This window comes from Chlamydotis macqueenii, chromosome 24 (assembly GCF_036417535.1).
Source record: "Chlamydotis macqueenii isolate bChlMac1 chromosome 24, bChlMac1.mat, whole genome shotgun sequence".
Classification (NCBI taxonomy): domain Eukaryota; kingdom Metazoa; phylum Chordata; class Aves; order Otidiformes; family Otididae; genus Chlamydotis; species Chlamydotis macqueenii.
Window position 1 is genome coordinate 2846029 of NC_141579.1, and position 18576 is coordinate 2864604.

At 56.4% G+C, this 18576-nt stretch overlaps 1 protein-coding gene across 7 annotated transcripts in view; it reads right to left on the reverse strand.

Moving 5' to 3' along the window:
* Positions 1 to 2192: 2192 nt before the first annotated feature.
* Positions 2193 to 18576, reverse strand: part of LOC104480213 (protein CEPU-1) — a 303720-nt gene continuing 287336 nt past the window's right edge. For 6 of the 7 annotated variants that reach the window (XM_086765981.1, XM_086765984.1, XM_086765980.1 and 3 more), the window contains 5 exons: positions 10156 to 10290; positions 9356 to 9476; positions 7976 to 8127; positions 5204 to 5236; positions 2193 to 3685 (listed from right to left, as the gene is read on the reverse strand). In XM_086765981.1, the coding sequence (XP_086622107.1) occupies positions 3585 to 3685; positions 5204 to 5236; positions 7976 to 8127; positions 9356 to 9476; positions 10156 to 10290 (542 nt within the window). In that variant the 3' untranslated portion in view covers positions 2193 to 3584. The remainder of the gene's footprint in view (positions 3686 to 5203; positions 5237 to 7975; positions 8128 to 9355; positions 9477 to 10155; positions 10291 to 18576) is intronic. The other variant, XM_086765979.1, reaches the window with a different exon arrangement.

The following is an 18576-nucleotide window of genomic DNA, read 5'->3' on the forward strand; positions in this document are numbered from 1 at the left end:
AGCTCCTCTAATGTAGGACTGGCTGCCACGAGACTTTGGGACCCACACCTCGCCAACCAGCTCCAGCGCAAGCCGGGAGAGGGCTCTTGCCCCATTGCTTCAGGTGCGTGGTCCTGTTGCCGCAGCTTGGGCGGCCACCAAGTGGCTGAGCCCCTGTTTCCCTATGGAAATCCCAAAATTGATGTCCCTTGGCCTTATGTCCCAGGCTGGGAAGGCTGCTGGGGGCACCTGGGGTGAGCGTGGGGGATTTGCGGGATGATGCAGGACACATGGAGGAGTTGCTCCCTTGGTGGGAGCCGGTCTTTCCCCAACACGCAGATAGGAAGTTTAGTCCTGTTTATCCCCAGCAAACTGCCCTGCCAGTGACAGCAGGCACTTGTGTGGCACTTGTGGCCGAGCAAATGGCTCCATCCCGGCACCGCTATGACCTACCGCAACGCCATACATCGGGGACACCTCTGCTGTCCCCTTTGAGTGACCCCGGCAGAAAGGTAAGTGCCTCCCAAAACACGCCAGCCTGGTCACCTACATCGCCCCCTTTTATACGATCACTGAGCGCTGGGGAGGTGACGCGACCCCCCCTTCCTGCCACGAGCCCGGCCATCGGGTGCCCACCAGGTCCCTTTGTGGCTCCTCCGAAGCCCTTGGCAATACCCAACATCCATTCCTCCACTTCCCTCCAAGACACACGTCAATAAATGAATCCATCAACCAGCCTCTCCCTCTGTAACTTGCTCGTCATCCCTCAAGTCCCGGCACAGCACACCCCTTGATCTCTCACCTAGAGCAGCAAACAAATTTACGGTCACAGGGAGGAGGAGAGGGAAACAGCCCCAGTACCTCCGTGCCAGCCCTCACCTCAGGTCCCTTCCCACGGCCCCTGAGCATCGAACCCTACCTCAAGACCTGCACGACAATCCCCATCATCTTCTCCCCTGGGAGAGGCAAAGCCAAAGACAAAACTGGCCGCAACGCTTTCTCCTACAACCACGGCTGCTGGGAGGGCTGGCTCGAGTACGTCCCCCCATGGGGCTGGGCTGGACAGCTGCCTCCTCCAGCACCATCCTGACCCTGGGACGTGGAAATCTGCCTGCGCCCGGCTGTTCTGTGCCCACATCCTCACTTGGACCATGCTCTTCCCTTGCCGCGCACCCACCAGCATCGCTCAGCCGCCACACGTCACGTACAAGGCAACCAGCCTTACCATCTCCCTTTTGATCTCTCCCTGTTCTCCGTGCCGCACAAACAACTCGTAGGGTGACCAAAAAAAAACAAAACCAGTCCTACCATTGCTACCAACAAAAAACACGCTGGGTGGCTTGGGAAAGCCAGGACCGTGGAAGCTATGGTCGAGGCTGAAGACCAACCACACCAAGGAACCTTCTGCAAACCAGCAAAAACCAAGACACCGGCTGAGACAAGCTCCACCACACCCACCGCCTGTGTGGGCAGCGAGGGTGCACCCGCACCCAAACTCCAGCGTGATGTGCTTCGCCCGTACGCACAGCTTGGCACGGAGGCACCGGGATTTCTACACCCACCTCACAGGGCTGTGTCTCTCCTCTCCACGGGACTCCACGAGCATCCTCTGCAACGTTGCGCCGCTGGGGCCGAGAAAACCTTTGGGGGCCCGGAGCGGCCGGGTGGGATCCTGTACGGGGGGAATAGGGTACAGCTGTGCCCCACACCTTCCCCATTTACTCACCGCGGTCTTACCTTGTGACGACTGGGCACGCCGGCGAAGTCCAGGTGACATCTCTCTGATGCTTTCCCGGTCCGTTGCCCACTTAGCGTCCCTCCCCGCGTCCCTCCCCATCCCCGGCGGCGCGGGGGGAGAGCTCGGGGCGGTCCCGGCCCCCGCGGCAATGAGTACCACAACCAGACGGAGCGGCCACATGGAACAATCGTTTTAATGGATAGGCAGAGAGAGCCCCCATCGCCGCCCGCCCGCCCGCGCCCCGGGCCCCCCGCGCAGCCCCCGCCAGGAAGGAAAGGAAACCGAAGGAGAGAGACCCCCGCCAAAACACGCGGCGGGTCAACTGGTCCCGCGGTTCAGCCGACGGCTCGCCCGTGGGAGTGGCCAGGTGCCAATTGCTTCACCTTCTTTTCCTTTTTTCTTTTGTTTTTGTTTTTTTATATATATATATATATACACACACACACGCACGCACACACATATACATACATATATATATATATATATATAAAAATATAAAACTGAGCTATATAGATCTCCCCCTGTCCCTCGGTTCACTTTATTCTGCCGCAAAGGGGCTGCGGCCATGCGGTGGAGAGGGGCCCCGGTCCCCCCCCCCGCGGCCCTTCGCCCCCCATCATGCCGGCAACCCGAGGGCGGAAAGGCGAGGGGGTTCGGGGACGCAGGGGCCGAGACGCTCGTCTCGTCTTGTTGAGGACCGATACACACCTAACTCCATATACAGCATGCAGTAATGGCAGCGGAAGGACCCTGCTGGGAACCGTGGCTAGAACGCTAACAAAAAAAAAAAAAATTATATATATATATATATGTATATTTATATATACTGTATATATATATCCCATAAAAAGATTCAGCGTCTCCCTCCGCCTCGATGCGCGGTGAATGTCGCCTGTGCCCGTGGCAGGAACTGTTCGGACGACCGCTTTTTGGGCTGGTTTCGGGGGGCGTTCGGCACGGGACTCTTCCTCCTCCTCCTCCAGGTCGTCGCGCCGGGCTCACAAACCTCCTTGGCCAGTCGCCTCCTCGGGTGCACGGTGCTCGGCGAACCAATTTCTTCTCTCCCTTTTCTCTCTGGATGTGTTTCTTTCTCTTTTATTTATTTATTTGTTTTTTCCCCTCTTTTTTTTTGCATTTCTGTTTTGTAGGAACTAAGAGTTCTAGGCTCGTATCAGAAAATATAATTAATAAAATTAATCACGACTCAGAATCCCAGATCATTCACGATGTCCGCGGGTGGGACGATGAACGTGTGGGCTCGACGCCGGTCTCCTTCCTCCCTTTCCGCTCGTGGTGGCGTGGTAATTGAAGATCTATACATCCATACACATATATATATATGTATACGTGGAGATATATATATGTGTGTGTATATATATATTCTGGAACACAAATGGCGGCACGGTCCGTGAGAAGACGGGGAAATCTCGGCAAAGAAGAAAGCCGGCACGTCCGGATGGAGGTGGTGCCAAAGGGGACGGGGGCGGGGGGAAGCGCCGTGCCCCGATGGCCCCACCCGTCCTCCCTGCTGCTCCGCGGTAGAGAACGGTGAAACCAGGGGAGGGGAAAGGGGTGGGAGACAAAAAAAAAAAAGGAGGAAAAGAAAAAGACTCAGTTGCGTTGCATCTTCAGCAGGAAGCCTTGGATTTTTTTTTTTTTTTCTCTCTCCTTTCCAAATTCCCGTTGCATTTTTTTTTTGCGTGTTTTTCCTCTCTCCTCCTCCCCCAGGTGGCCTGGCCGGATACTCTCTCAATTCTGATGATTATTTTCGGAAACGGTGAACACTTCTTCTTATTCCTCTCCTTTCTGCTTGCGCTCAACTGGCCGTGGTTCGTCACCGCCGCTACTCCGCGGGCCGGCTCTCGGGTCAAAAGTGGCGGGCGAGCTGGGCGAGCGGGAGGGCCAGCAGCCACGCGCAGCCACCTCGCCGCCACGCGCCGTTGTTCCCGTCGTGCACTGCGCCGGGGCCTGTGGGAAGGGAGAGCGACGCCCGCGCTGTTAGCCACGAAGGCCAACAAAAACCCATAAAATACAAAATAAAACCAACAAAACCGCATCATTTGGGTCCCTGGTGCCCACATGGTGGCACTGCCCCATGTGAGAGCTCCTCCGGCAGCCCCATCCACCCGTGCTGTCCTCAAGTCCCCATCTCCATCCCCCACCAACCCCAGTCTTTGGGACACAACCCACCATGTTCCTGCTTCAGCCCCAAGTTCCCCATCAACCGCCCTCTTTAGATGCCCTCCACCTCTTCTCCAAACTTTCTCCAAGTTTCCAGCTACGCTGGGAGGGAAGGCGACAGACTTCACCCAACACCACCCACTCTGTTCCCCACTTGTCTCCCTTGGAGGGGGGGCAATAACCACCCGGCCACCCAGAGGCCAAGCTACACCCTGCACTTAGTGTTACACGCCTTGCTGCCAACAATGCTGCCCTGGACCATCTCAAGAAGAAGGAGGTGGGACGAAGAGGGTGGTCAAGAAGAGCAAAGCCTGGCCACACCAGGGGAAGCCCCCTTCAAAGCTCACTGTGGGAAAAGGTGTGGAAGGTGCCTGACCTGGTGGCTTTACCAGAACTCCCCAAAATACTGGCCCAGGGAAACACCAGGGTGGGAAGAGACCTTGGGATGGTGTCTGGGTCGGTGCCCTACACGAGCGGGGCTGCCCATGAGGTCAAATCAACCTGCACTTTTGAAACTCCAAGACACATCCTCTTGGCTCCACAGCCCGACCGGGGCACTGAGGACCGTTCACTATTTGGTCTCCCTCTTCCAGTACACAGACACCTCACAACACTTCCCACTTAGCATGGTCGGGAAGTCGTGTGCAAAGGCAGATGTAGAGATGTGATTGTCTCCATGCTGCCTCCCAACATCTACAAGTCTTCATGAGGGCTGACCACTCAACGCATCACAAACGAAGCCGCCTGGCTATGGAGCCCCTCAATCAAGTTGACACCAAGCCAGTTGGCCAACTGATAAAGATGGCACGAGAGCGTCGGCCACCCTAGCCACAAATAACGCTGAGAAGAGGACTGGATGCCTCTCACCCCTATTGCATCCCGGAAAAAAAAGGCATCCAAGAGGAGGAAGGACCCACAAGACCATTTACACAGCAACACGGGGAAAGCACACCACAGAGACATCCCTGCTTGCGCCCTGGCAAGAGGGAGAAGAGCGGAGCAGCGACGGGGAGGGAGCACGGGACCACGGTGGGGGGGACAGGGCATGCAGAGGGCACAGACCACCACCAGACGGGCACAGTAGGCTGGCGAGGAGGGGGCAGGATGGGAGGGAAGCTAGCCAACAACGAGAAAGCCCTAATTCATCGCTACACCAGCGGGAGCGGTGGGGTTGCGGGGCGGGAGGTTGAGGCAGCGAGTGCCGCAGCTCCCGCTGGGACAACACGGGACGGGAGCTGGAGGGGCCCACAGGGGAATGGAGCAGGGCAAGAGCTGGCGTTGCGGGGGGGTCCCCGAATTACTGACCTTTCCAGGGTGTCAGAGCGGTAGTTGTCTCTTCTAAAAATTAAAGAACAAGTGTAAGTTAAGGCAAAAGGGCAATGGAAAGCACAGGCTCGAGACGCTTGGCTCAGCCTGCCCTCGACCTGGGGCCGGAGGAAACAAGTGGACGGGGTAGCAAATGTGACGCTGCTGCCCGAATCGTGCCCTGGTCCTCTGAGGCCACAGTGCTCCCGTTTGGGAAGGGTGCTGGACGAGCTGAGACGAGCCGCCTCGGGACCCCAGAACCTTTTTGAAGGTCCGTGGTTGCACCCTGAGCTAAAAACAAAGCGCAGGGGCTGGGATTTGGGGGATTCTGGGGGTTGGGCTCTCCCTCATGGCATGGGGTCAGGCGCCCATCCCTCTCGATAACCCTGCGAGATCCCAAATGGGTTCCTCGCCTGACACCAGCCTCTGGGAAGTGACACAGACCGCACGATGGGGAAAAACGGAGGGCTTTTATATTTTTTTTTTTTCCCCCCAACTCCACGAAATGGTGCGGTTTCACCGAGCACTCCATCACATCGCAGACGAGCACCAAATGAGCGGCTGAATGAGGCGGCAGGCCTATAATAACAAGTGCTCCACGTTAAATAAAGCACCAGTTGACCTCGCAGAGAAATTAGATTAAAACAAGGCTTAAAAGATGTACGCTACATTAGCCTCTGTCGTGCGGCCCTGGAAAAGCTCACGTCGCGGTATCCGCAGGGGATTAAACCTCCCTTTAGGGGGGGAAAAAAAACCCCAAAACACTCAGGCAAAGGGGATACACACAAAATTGGGTCCCCAAAACCACACAAGTGGGGATCATTGCGTGCCACTTCCCTCTCATCTCTCATTCCGATCAACAAAGACACGTTAATCGCCGAGCCAAAGGTGCCGGTTGCTTAGGGGCCAGCGAGCTGTCTGTGTCACGCTCCCCTCAGACCTGCCGTGGGCTAGGGTGGCCTGGGGAACCGTCGCCCACCGAGGGGGACTCAATTTTTAACCTCACAAACCCATAGGGAGCCTGCAATGTCAAGACTTCAGGATGTACACTCGGCCCAAGCTACGTCGGGTGCTCAGCGCAGTCACCCTAAGGTGGGGGCACAAGACAGAGCCAGGCCAGGGCAGCTCTGCAGTCCATCTCCCTGAAGAATGGGGTTATTGGGGCCACCAGTGGGGAAGAGAGCTGAGATAGTTCCTAGGCAATGCTAATGATGGCTTAATTGGCAGGTAAAGACGGTAACGTGCATCACTTACAGCACAGAGTTTTTTGGGGGCTCATTAACATCCAAGGTTAGCTCTACACAAAAAGCTCCTCTGCATCTCAGGGGAAACCCAGCGCAACTGCTGACACCGACTTGAGGTGAGGACAAGCCCTTCCCGCGATGGCACCCCCATCGTGAGGCCCCGCGGCTGCGGAGCGCGGCCCTCGGGAAAGCCCAGCGTCCTTTGCTCAGAGGGAAAACCAATGGAAGAGAAAAATGACGCAACGATGGATTGTTTATGACTTTGCAAAGAGAACGACATGGGAGATCCCCGGGATGACAGAGGTGCCCAAGATGATGGCAGCTGGTTGCCAACACAGTGTCCTCCTTCCAGGGAGAACAAAACTATCCAGGAGGAAAAAAGGGTGCGCTGCTTTTGGGAGAGGGAGCGACACTGCATGGCCACTGCAAAGGGGTGACAAACACCACAGAGGTGCCTACCGAGCCCCTGCCAAGCTGGTCACCACGGCCACGCGTGCTGAGCCAGCAAAGCTTCCCTCACACGTACACGAGACGGGATGAAGACACAAGACGGGCATTGCCATCTGCAAAGATGCGCAAGAGGAAAGCGGCAAACAGACAGGATATCCAGGGACAGCCTTTCTCCTACCTCATCATGCTTCCTTCTTTTTACTGGGTTTTCCTTCCACTCCTTGCAACACTGCACACCTACAACCCGGCCAAGGCCCTACATTTGGACCCGTTGGGACGCTGCTGTGCGCCAGTCCCATCTCTCTTACAGACGAGGGGTTCTCCTGCTCACTCTGTGTGGGTCTAATTAAATCCTCTCCACACGCTAGGAAAGGCTTTGCAATATGAGGATGGCTTGAGGCCGAAGGAAACCAGTGCTTTCCATCAAACGCTCTTAGCGGCGATTAACGCCAACCTCTGCACTGCTCCACGGTTCGCTTACCATGGGCTGGTATTAACGTCACACACGGTCTGCGCTTGCCATCAGATGGGAGTGCCAGGGGGAGGGCAGGTGGCAAGGAGGAGGACAACATCAGGGTGACATTGAGAGAGGATGGAGGTCCCCAAGCCTCACTTCTCCCATACAGTTCAGCAATAAGGACCAACCCACCCCATATCCCTGGCAGGGAAATATCCTGTGGCGTGGTCCCGCAGGTTTGCTGAGACAGCCCTGAGTGCCAGCTCACCTCCCACCCATCAGCACAGCAGGAGGCCTTCAAACGGAGTATTTGTCCGAGTGAGAAGATGGAAACTTGCAGCCAAGTCCTAACTTTGCATCGACAACAGATCCCAAACACAGTGCCAAACGCCCTCTGACCAGTGGTAGATATGGGACCTGAAACAGGGGGGTAGGTTTGGAGGCTTTCCACTTTCCCCGGGCTCACCATGACCTCCAACCCATGCACTGGGACAGAAAGGATCAGCAGCAAATGTACCTTTCCCCCAAAGGATGAGAGAGACCCTTCCTGTGTGTCGCACGTTGGTGGTCTCACCGTTAAGCCACGTCCCCTCCCCGGCCGGCTCCCTCGGCCCTACTCACCGTAGAGGATCATGCTGGCGTTGGTGTTCCCTAGCTGGTTGGAGGCTACGCAGGTGTAGTTGCCGTAATCCTGCTCGGAGACGTTGAAGAAAGTCAGTCTGGAGAAGAAGGCTTTGTTCTCCACTTTCAGGCCTTTCTGTCCTTCAGCCAGCCTGGGAGAAAGGCAGAAGGGGAGATGGTCATCTCGGATGGTCATCGGATGGCGTCGGAAGGGAAGCGCCCGCTATTTTCCATGACTCTGGTCCTGCTCTGCGGGATGCTTTCTCACATCTTCCCCTTCCCAGCTCCCCCGTGCCTCTGATGGGGCTGGCAGCGCGCTCAGGCAGCAGATGCTGTGGCAAACACCTCTGGGTGAACCCAAATGCCAGCACCGCGCCAGGCTCTGCACCACAGGGCAGGGAGGCCCTCCTCAGCCAGCGCAAACACTGAAGCATTAAACCAAGTGTTTTTGACTTCCCTGAACTGCTGTCCCAATCCCGCTCCGCTCCTGCGGCTCTTTTCCTTGCTAATTCCTCCCGGGAGGTGCTGGATCTCCGTTATCGCCCCTGCCAGGCTCTGACTGGGCTGAGCCCGCTCCTGCCACCGCTTCGCAGGCCCTCGTGATCTGACCTACTTCTGAGCAAAGCCTTTCATCTGCCACGCAAACACCCGCCGCTTCGTACGCCCCGTCTGCTCCTGTCCTCCCAAAACAGCCCGGGCAAGCTGCCTCGGCCTCCCTTCCAGCTTCTGTCTGGCTTTGGCAAAAAGATGTCACCGTACCGGTGACCTGCGTGGCTCATCCTGTGTTTGGCTACACCACGGCCTGCAAAATTGGGTTCAAAAACCTTTGCCTGGGGTCAGAGCGAGACATTTGCGCTGGAGTGGGACCCTCCCCTGGGTCCCCTCCTCGCTCCCCAACCACGGCCCCATGCCACTGCGTCGGCAGGACGCAGAGCTGCCCGTTGACCTAAAAGGGCAACTTTCACCCCAGCGCTGGGCAGGCCGTCTCTGTACCAACACCACATCTCTTTTGCCTTTCCAAGAGCAAGAGGCTGACGTTGCCTTCTGGCCAAAGCGTTTATAAAGATGTCAGGGGCGTAATCTGCTCCTAAGTGCTTGGATTTGCTCTGCCAATGTCACTCTTGGCCATTATGCTTCACTCAAGTGAGGATTTACCATGAAACTATAAAACAGAGGCACGGGCAGCAGCCATCCTGCCCATGTTGCCTACCCAGATGGAGCCCAAAATCCTGCTCTGGCATCCAAACCCCGCTTGCGCCGAGGGTTATCAGGGATTTGGCCGGCTACTGCAGCCCCATCGCCGAAGCTGCCGGCACCAGGCGTGGCTGGCGTGGGTTTGGCGAGAGCCTTACCCCCGTTTTGCCCCCCCCGGGCTCTTACCGCTTGTCGTCTTTGTACCACTGGAAGTCGGCAGAGGGGACGGCCGAGGCTTCGCACAGCAGGATGCCCTTCTGCCCCACCGGCACCCCGGTGCTCTTCGCATCCGAGATGTACGGCGGGTCTGCAGGGAAAATAGGAAGCCTGGGGTCAGTGCTCGGTAGCCTTGGGGCATCCCATCCCACCCCACCCCATCCCATCCCTCCTCCTTTTCTTTCCCTGCATTAGGAAGGAGCCAAAATCATCTCTGAGCCCATGCCCAGCTCCTGCCACTCTGACGCTGCCATCCAGGGGGTTTTGGGCTGATGGAGGACCCCACACCCCAGCCTAGCGTGGGCTCCTCTGAGGCCTGGAGCCCCATAACACTTGGGAAGCACGTGTGAACCTGTGCCAACACCAAGCAGCTGAAGGGGTGGCCAGAGAGGAGTTTTGGGGCATCTTCAGCTCTGTCTCTGAGCACGAACTCTTTCTTTCTTGCTCATGTTTTTTTTCTAAAGGAAAAAAAAAATCCTATTTACTGCTCACTTCTCTCCTCTCCCCGGAGGTTATCAGCACAGCATCTCACCATGGGTGGAAAACCCAGGTTGATGGAGACAGCAGAGGAGGAGGTGGTAGAAAAAAAAACAGAGCTCGAAAAGAAGGAGAAAAAAGGCCAAAACACCACCTGCTCAGAAAACTGCCGCCACCTGTCTCATTTCTGGGGCCTGAAGGCTGGGTTCGCCCCCTTCCCACTGACAAAGTCCCAGCCCTTGGTGGGGTGACCCACTCCAATCCCGGTCCCCGACAGCCCCCAGGCTACTCACAGTTGACGGTGACTTTGACTCGCTGGACGACAGGTGCTGCCACGTCATTGGAGGCGCTGCACTCGTACTCGCCCGACTGCTCCCGTGTGATGCCCGTGATCTCCAGGTACTCGTCCTCGCTGATGAAGCCCACGGCTGCGGAGGGAAAGGGCCGCGGGTGACGTGGAGGCACAGCAAGAGCAGCCAGTCAGCGTCCGTGACCATGTCATGCTGCCCTAGGACACCTGCCCTGCACGTCCCGGCTCCTGGCACGCCCACGCGCCTGTGCCCAAGAAACCCCTGCCAGAATGGTGTTGGCAAGCACTGGACCTCTGCGGTGGCCCCATCCTGTACATCACACATACTGTGTCCAGTTCTGGAGCCCCCAACACAAGAAGGACATGGACCAGCTGGAGAAGGTCCAGAGGAGGGCCACGAAGATGATAAAAGGGCTGGAGCAACTCTCCTGTGAGGCCAGGCTGAGAGAGCTGGGGCTGTTCAGCCTGGAGAAGAGGAGGCTCCGGGGAGACCTGAGAGCGGCCTTCCAGTGCCTCAAGGGGGCCTACAAGAAAGATGGGGATAGGCTGTTTAGTAGGGCCTGTTGCGATAGGACAAGGGGTAACGGTTTTAAAATAGAGGGGGGTAGATTTAGTTTGGAAATTAGGAAAAAATTTTTTACGATGCGAGTTATAGAACACTGGAACAGGCTGCCCAGAAAGGTGGTGGAGGCCCCATCCCTGGAAACGTTCAAGGCCAGGCTGGATGAGGCTCTGAGCAACCTGATCTAGTTGGGGATGTCCCTGCTCCTTGCAGGGGGGTTGGACTAGATGACCTTTGAAGGTCCCTTCCAACCCTAACCATTCTATGATTCTATGATTGCATGATCTCCCTCCAGCTCCATGGCTTTGTCCCTGTGCTGCTCCAGGCTCCCTCCTGCAGTACCCGTGGGGGGCCGCGCTCACCCCCCACCCACCACGCCGCGGCTCTGAGTTTAACTCAAAGCTGAGCAGATGCCATCGGCAGCCATTCCTTTTGTCTGGCATCGTACAGCCCCCCCTGCTTCCTTCCAAGAGCCCGCTTGGCTTTGAAGCGCTGCTGGAAACCCACGGCGCTCAGCCGGCGAGGCGCGGGTGCTGGGCCGTGATAGTCTCCAGGTCGAGGGAGATCGCAACAGTACAGAGTTAAATAAAGAAATTCGGCAACTCGGACGCGTCCGCCGCACGTCCCAGCGAAACACCGCTCGCCCCCGAAGCAACAGCACGAGTAGATTTTCAACAGCCCCCAAACGGGGACGGCTTCTCCCTTCCTTCTGTTGGCATCTCCCCGTCGGATCTCCTGCAGTCGAGATGCTGTAATTACCGCGCAGAGCATCTCTGAGACCAGTGTCACACTTAATATTCCTATAAATTTTAAACGGTAGTCCTTGCTACGTATGTGTGGCAATTGGTGTCATATTTTAATTAGGCTTGCCCTACACCATCTGAAATTAATAATAGCTCGAATTACCAGTGTAATTTATAAATTAACATTGCTGCAGCATTAGGAAATAAATTAGCTCTGGACAGCTGTTTCTGGAAGTCAGTGCCAATGGCACAGAGGCCGAGCACGGGTCCTCGGTCCCCGGGGGACCCGGCGAGCTCGGCCGGCGGAGCCGAGTGATCCCGTGCTCACCCCCGCTTCCCGCCCGGCTCTGTGCTAGCGTGACCTGATGGGCCACGGCTCGCTGCGCTTGACCGGTCAACCATACGGATCTTGCTCCTAACAAATCCATGCAAAATAGACACATGGGAGGCTTCTGTCGAGGCACACACTGTCTGCGCCCCGCCGGCTGCTGGTTTTATAGCATCTCTTCCCGCCGTAGATAAATAGCGAGCGCGGTTACACGCCATCGCCCGCCAAGGCAGCCGTCTCGGAAGCATGCGTCACCTCAAACCAGTGCAGATACGCTCAACCGTAATGAAACCACACCAGGCCTCATGGCAGCCACCTCCGCACGCCAGCCATGGGATCTGCACATCCGCCGCACGCTCGCACGTGCGTGCACACCGCTATCCCAGGCTGATCCAACTGGGAAGGCAGCCCCGTACCCGTGAGCTTCAGAAAGAGGTGAAGCGAGTTTTCCCGTGCAACCCGCCGTGATGAATTGCCGATGTCCACCCATGCCAAAATTCCCACCCAAGCATCTCACTGTCGAAAGCACCGAGCTCGTCAGTACTCAGCGCAACTGAAGGGTAAGGTATGAAGGCATTACCTCCAAATCAATATCCAACAAAAATTGCAGTGTTCCGTCCACTGTGCCTGCAGCACTATGCGCGGCAAAAAAAAAAAGAAGAGAAGGGGGAAAAAGAAAAAAAAAAATCCCTTTTATGGCTGACCTAGAATCGGCTTGTCTGTAGCACAGCGCTGCCTGCTGCTAAAATAACGACACAGCCGGTGGCCTTCAGCTGCTCTGCGCGCAAATCTGCCTCCAGTTTGTGCAAAGGCTTAGATAACACTCTGCTTCCCGACTACCCAAAGGCCCCAGAGCCCGCTCGCACGCGGCAAGAATTAGCTGTGGCCGTAGCCCAGCCGAAGCGCGCGTCGCCGCTTCGGTTTGATCTGCCTCAAGTGCGTTTCGTTACCCAGCGAAAGACTTCATTAAAGCGACTGCGAGGGTCAGCTTTCCACCTGCGACGGCGCTGGGAAATTGAGAGAGGAAGGCTTCCTCTGCGCCAGCGTGGTAATCGGCCGCCGGAGCAGCGAGCGCGAAGCGTTCAGGGCGGCAAGGGCCGGCGCGCTTCGGCGTCGGCGCTCGCAGGATTTTGGCTGCAGCCCATCCGCTCTGACGCGCGGGGCCCAGCCCGCACCGGAACGGGGTGCTTTGCGCCGGAGCTGACACCTGCTATTGCCCTGGTCCCGATCTGCGATTAGCCGTGCTCGGATAACGATGATGACGGCATTAGGAAGAGGCTCTGGCCGGACCCCGCGCTGCCAGATCACGGCGGCCACGGGGCGAAGGCGTGGATCGAGAGAAATTGCCCAACGGCCCGGCTGCCTGGCCTCAGTGTTTTTGCCTATTTATAACGGGAAGTCTCGTGGATGGTTGGACAAATCTCATTCATTAGCGACTGGCAGGAATGGAAAAACAAATAGCGGGGACCCAGGGAGCGGGGCTGGGGTTAAGCAAGCACAATCTGTAAGCGCAGACCACGCTTTATCAAAAACAACAGGGTGCCTGTGTCACCATGGTCGCTGGGGCTGGCGGGGCGCGGGAGGGACATTTTTCTGCTCTCCAGGTTGCCCAGGGACACAGACGCTGCTTTAGGTGAAGCTCAGCTCCCTGGGCTGAAGCACCAGCCCAGGTTTTGGATGAGATTACTTCTTCAACGAGTCCCACATCTATCAGGCCCTTGGGGATTGCGACGCGGTCTTCCCATTGCTTACGCGGAGCCGGAGCAACGCAACGGGCACCCAACTGCCGCGGTCCACCCAGAGCTCAGCCCAGCTCTGCCTGAATGGATGGTGGGAACTTTTCAAGGCTGCCTCTGCTTGAGCACAATTAGGAGCTGAAATATTGCAGGAATTAATGGGAGAGCTCTCTCGTCTCCTCAGGAGCCAGAAAACCAGCACGGCCAGCACCCATCATTATTATTATTATTAATATTAATAATATAATACAGGCCAGAAATGGAACAGCCACAGACTAGGCAAAAGCATAACCCTTGCTTAGCAGCTGAGGATGATGAAGTAACCTGGTGCGAGCCCGGGAAACGGAAAACCAGAGCTTGAATCCAGCCGCTCGGCGAGCGGGACCCTGCGCATAGACCACCCTACACCATTCAGAACTTGCTCTGCCAGACCTGCAGCTCTGCAGCTCTCCATAAAAAACCTCAGGGAAGGCGAAGAACAAGCACAAAGGATCAAGGGGGAAAACTCAACTTGAAGCTGCAAAATAGCCTCATGCATCCACATTCCTCCCTCCTTGCCTTTCTCCTTCCCTCGCTTCTCCTCCTTTTCCCAGCCCAACTTGTCTCCCTTCTGCCTCCTCCTACCCGTTTGCTTCCATCGAGCCTCTGACAAGATAATAACTCACTGGAAAGCGAACACATGTTCCCAAATTAATTACATGCCACCATCCCCTGGCTCACCGCTGCAGCCATGTTCAGATCTCTAGGACGCAGCGCTTACGGCTTTCCCTGGCTGAATGCTGCTGGCGATGCCATTAAACAAAGCTTTGCTGAGCCGAGAGCGTGGCGCCCGCTCTCTACCGCCGTGTCCTGCCAGCGCCCCGCCGTGCGCCCAGCCAGGCAGGTGACGCAGCTACCGTCACTGTTTCTGTGCACCAGGCTGGCTTCCTGAGGACCACGGCCCTGAGGAAGCAGTCCCTGTCCCCGCACATCGTGCCAACCGCCTGGCACGCAGCACCCCGCGGCAACGGCATACCCTTCCATGTGCCCACGGCCGCTCCTCGCACCTCAGATGAAGGCGAGCCAGCCCAGCCACCCAGGGCTGAGGTATTTCCATCTCTAAAAGCTCAACCTCAGCAATAGTCCCGCAATGGGTTTGATCTCCAGATGCCCAAAGTCCCAGGGCCGGTCCCAAGGGACCACCCCGTGCCGTTGCGTTTGCCGGGCACCGATTCGACTAGGCGGGATCGGTCGGAGGAGGAGAATATTTTATGGAGATAATTTTATTAAAATGTTTACAACAATGCAGATATCGACATCTTGCTTCAATCAATAGCACAATTTATTGTCCTTCAAGGTGAACATTAAGCCAAGCTGCCCATTAGTCAATATTTACCTCCAAGGTCTATAAATCTTTATACGGGCTTCAGCGGATGTTGACAGCGGCTGATTCCAGATAAGTAAAAGTAAGAGCGTGAAACATTGCTCCTTTTGGAGGTGAAATAGTAACTAGTTAATTACAGTCCCTACAGCGATTCGGAACTATCAATTTATGGCTACTTCTGGCAATAAAAATTAACATCGCGCCGGCTCCCGGCTCCAAGCGATGCACTCAAACCGAGCGCCATATATTTCAAACGTCACTCCGATGCGGTGGTGATGGCCTTCCTATAACAGTTTATGGTAAATAAATAAAACACACAAAGGTAATAAGAGCAGATTGTCGGCACCCGGGACCCGCTTCACCTCTCCTCTGCGGCGGCAGCAGGCGGAAAAGCGCGAGGCGGGTGATTTAGGAGCATCGCACGGGCAGCTCGGCTCCCGGTGTGCAGGGAAGGGGCTGGGGGGAGGGAATTGTTCCACAGCCAGGCTCTCAAAGCAGGCAGGACAGCGCCAGCGGCGTGGGGACAGAAGAGCGAAGGCTGCCTCCAGCACAAGTCCTGGCCAAAGATGGGGGAAGCGCCCACCTCACCTCCTATTAATCACTATTACCCGCTCCTGACTGCTCAATTAACATACGCAGAACGAAGTTCAGGCCATTCAAAAATTCCCTTTTTCCTTTGACCAGACGAATGACACCGGTCAGGGCAGCTTCCCCTCCACGCGCCACCTCTTTCTGACTCCCAAGTGCTGGCTTAACACCACCACGCTCCCATGGAGAAAGACTGGGGGCAATTAACCATCCAGAAACCATCCAGAGCAATCATTTACTTATTTATTTTAAGATTACCCTACTGACCCAGGCCAGCACGGCGTACTCCTCTCCTCCTCTTGCAAATATTACATCCCTATACCACAGGCTCCATCTGCGACTCCCCTGCGAGGAGCGATCCCTTTAGAAAGCACACCAACACAACCCACGTACGGCAGATTCGGGGTGTCAACCTCCTCTTCTTCACTTTTCACAAGCCTTCAGGAGGACTGCAACCCCAGAAACAGGCACACGGCGTATCAGACACTGCATTGTGCTTACACAAGGCCAAGTCTCTCTCTTTTTGAAGTTTCCCAACAACAAGGAAAGAAATCTCTCCTCTTACACATTTTTCCGTGTTAATTAGCGTGTTCCCGCGGCCTGATGTTGCGCGAGGCCCCAGGGGATGGTGCTCTCGCTGTCTGGCTTTCGCGCGGCGCTCAGGGCTGCGGGAGTTTTTGCAGCAGCTCCCTCCGCTGCCGCAGCCTGGGGTCCCTCCTCATCCTCACGCCCCCGGAGTGGTGACTGTCACCACTTGTGCCCAGTGTTACCCAGGAGAGAAGAAACATCAGGAGCTCACACGTCCTACAAAAACTCAAATATTGGGTGGGGGCATGCAACGCATGCCACCGGTCCTGGGGACATGCAGCTTGCAGAGACCCTCCAGCTGCCACCGCTCAGCCTACGTTCACAACCTACAGTCTATATTCACCACTCACGCCCTGGAGAGCCAAAGCAAGGCACGGCGACCCAAAACCTGAGTGGGGTCCCCTGGCACGGCCACCTCGCCGCCGTGCCCTGTGCCCGGGCCAAAGCCGTGCCGCGGCGCGCCGGGGACGCCAGCCCAGCCCGCTTGCCTCGCCGGCGCTGCGCCACGCAGCCGAGCCGCCCATTACAGCACCATTGTGAAGAGTTTTTAGCTTAAAAGTCCTTGAAAGTTTCCCACTGTGACTCGTCAAACAAGATCTTTTTCACTTTTCCTCTCTTCTCCTCTAACAATATTTATACTCATTTCTTTTATTGAAATCTATCTGCCGCCTGTTCTATTAAAGCTGCCTGAGTGGCAGCTCCTATTCTCCGGGAGCCCGCAGCCCATCTATTCTCCAGACAATGAGGTACAAGCAGTCTATCTTCTATTGTGCTTCCCGGCCTTGGGCTCTCAAATCTTCCGGCTCAAAAACGCGTGTCGGAGATGCCGCCACGCAAAAGATTGGGATTCCGGAGCTGCAAGGGGGGCTTCCCGGTGCCGGCCGGGCTCGCTGCCCTCCCTCTCCGGGCAAGCACCTCTGGGGAGATGCTGCCGTGGGACCCGTGGTCCCCCCAGGGATGCTTTTCCCACATCCCCTGCGCACTGCGATTCTTACTTTAATGCGGCTCATCGCCGTGAAGCGGCTGCCGCACACGCGCGGCTCGCTGCTGCCGGGATGTTTGCATGCCTCACGCAACTTATTTGTTACCGGGAATAAAAGAGGAGCATTAAACCTTTTGTTCGCCAGAAGTACTTCCTTGGGAAATAAAAGGATTATGGAAATTAATATTTAAAGAAACAAAACAAAACAACTTGGGGACCAACCACCCTTGAACGAGGCTCTAACTCAGGAGCAAACGAGTGGAATAAAGAATGAGCCCGTTTATTTCCGCGCAAGGCAGCTCGGGGCTCGGCAAACCGGCACTGAGCATCCTCGCCCTCTCCCAGTCCCTGCCTCCTGCCGGGGTGCTGGTAAGGATGGCGAGCCCCAGGAGAAGCACCCGACGGCCCGTGCCACCCCGTTAGAGGCACCTAAGCGGTGTCAGATCAGCCACAATGAGCGTAGGGCTCATTAGAGGGCTGCTTTTCTTAACGATACCCGCCCGTTATCACAAGCAGAGATGGACATCATCCTCCTCGGCCCTCGTGGTGGCCCCGGGAGGGATGGATGCTCCCGGGTTCAGCAGAGGCTGCTGCCGGCACCGAGACAGCTCCCACGCAGCTCTTCCGCCTCCCTGCATGCAAAAGGCGCGCGAAAACCAAATATCGAGGCTCCCACGGAGGTGAGCCCGCTGCAGATGAGCCAGCATCTCCCGGCAGCACCCTGCTCCTCCCCGAGCACCGATGCTGCTCTCGGGGCACCTGAGCCGCTCTTCCTTCCACGCAGCCCAGAGCCAGACCCTAACAAGAAATCCTCTCTCTTTCCTTCCTCTCTCTTCCCCTCCATGTTTTTTTTTCACCGTTGCTTCTTGCAAGGTGAGAGAGGACAGTGTCGCCGGAATGAAAGATTCTCCTGCGTGCCCTCTCCCAGCAGCGGCCCTAATTCATTTTTCATGGCCCCTCGCAGTGACAAAAGCCGCTACTTCTCTCTTGTAAGCGCGCGCCGCGCAATAAGTCAAAGCTGATGTGCATTTTCCCCCTGGGTGCCGAAGCCGTGCTTTTGATTTAATTTGTCCCGTTGGTTTGGCGCTCAGCCTTGGCCGGCGGGTTCCTTCGGAGAGGCGGCAAGGTAGGGCCCCATACGTGCGGAGGGGCTGCCTGACAGATGGGGTACAGTGGGTAGTGTTTAAATAATTTGCTGCGATGATACCAAGATGTCAGGGAGTGACAGATGCTGCCGGAAAAAAAAAAAAAAAAAAAATCGCTCCAGCACACGCATCCTGTTTGTGGGAGCGCTGCTCCTTGATTAAATCCTGTCGCAACTTGGCTTTTCCTGGAGCCCGTCGCATTTCTGGCAGCTTTCTCGCCGTCTCTAGGAGAAGCTGCGGTGCACAAGGCTTGGTGAGGAGAGATAACACCAAGAAACGAGGTGCTCCTGCCTGCTGTTTGCAAGACTTTCGCAAAACACCCCCCCCAAAAAAAATACCCAGTTGGGACACTGGTGGCAAGATCCACCG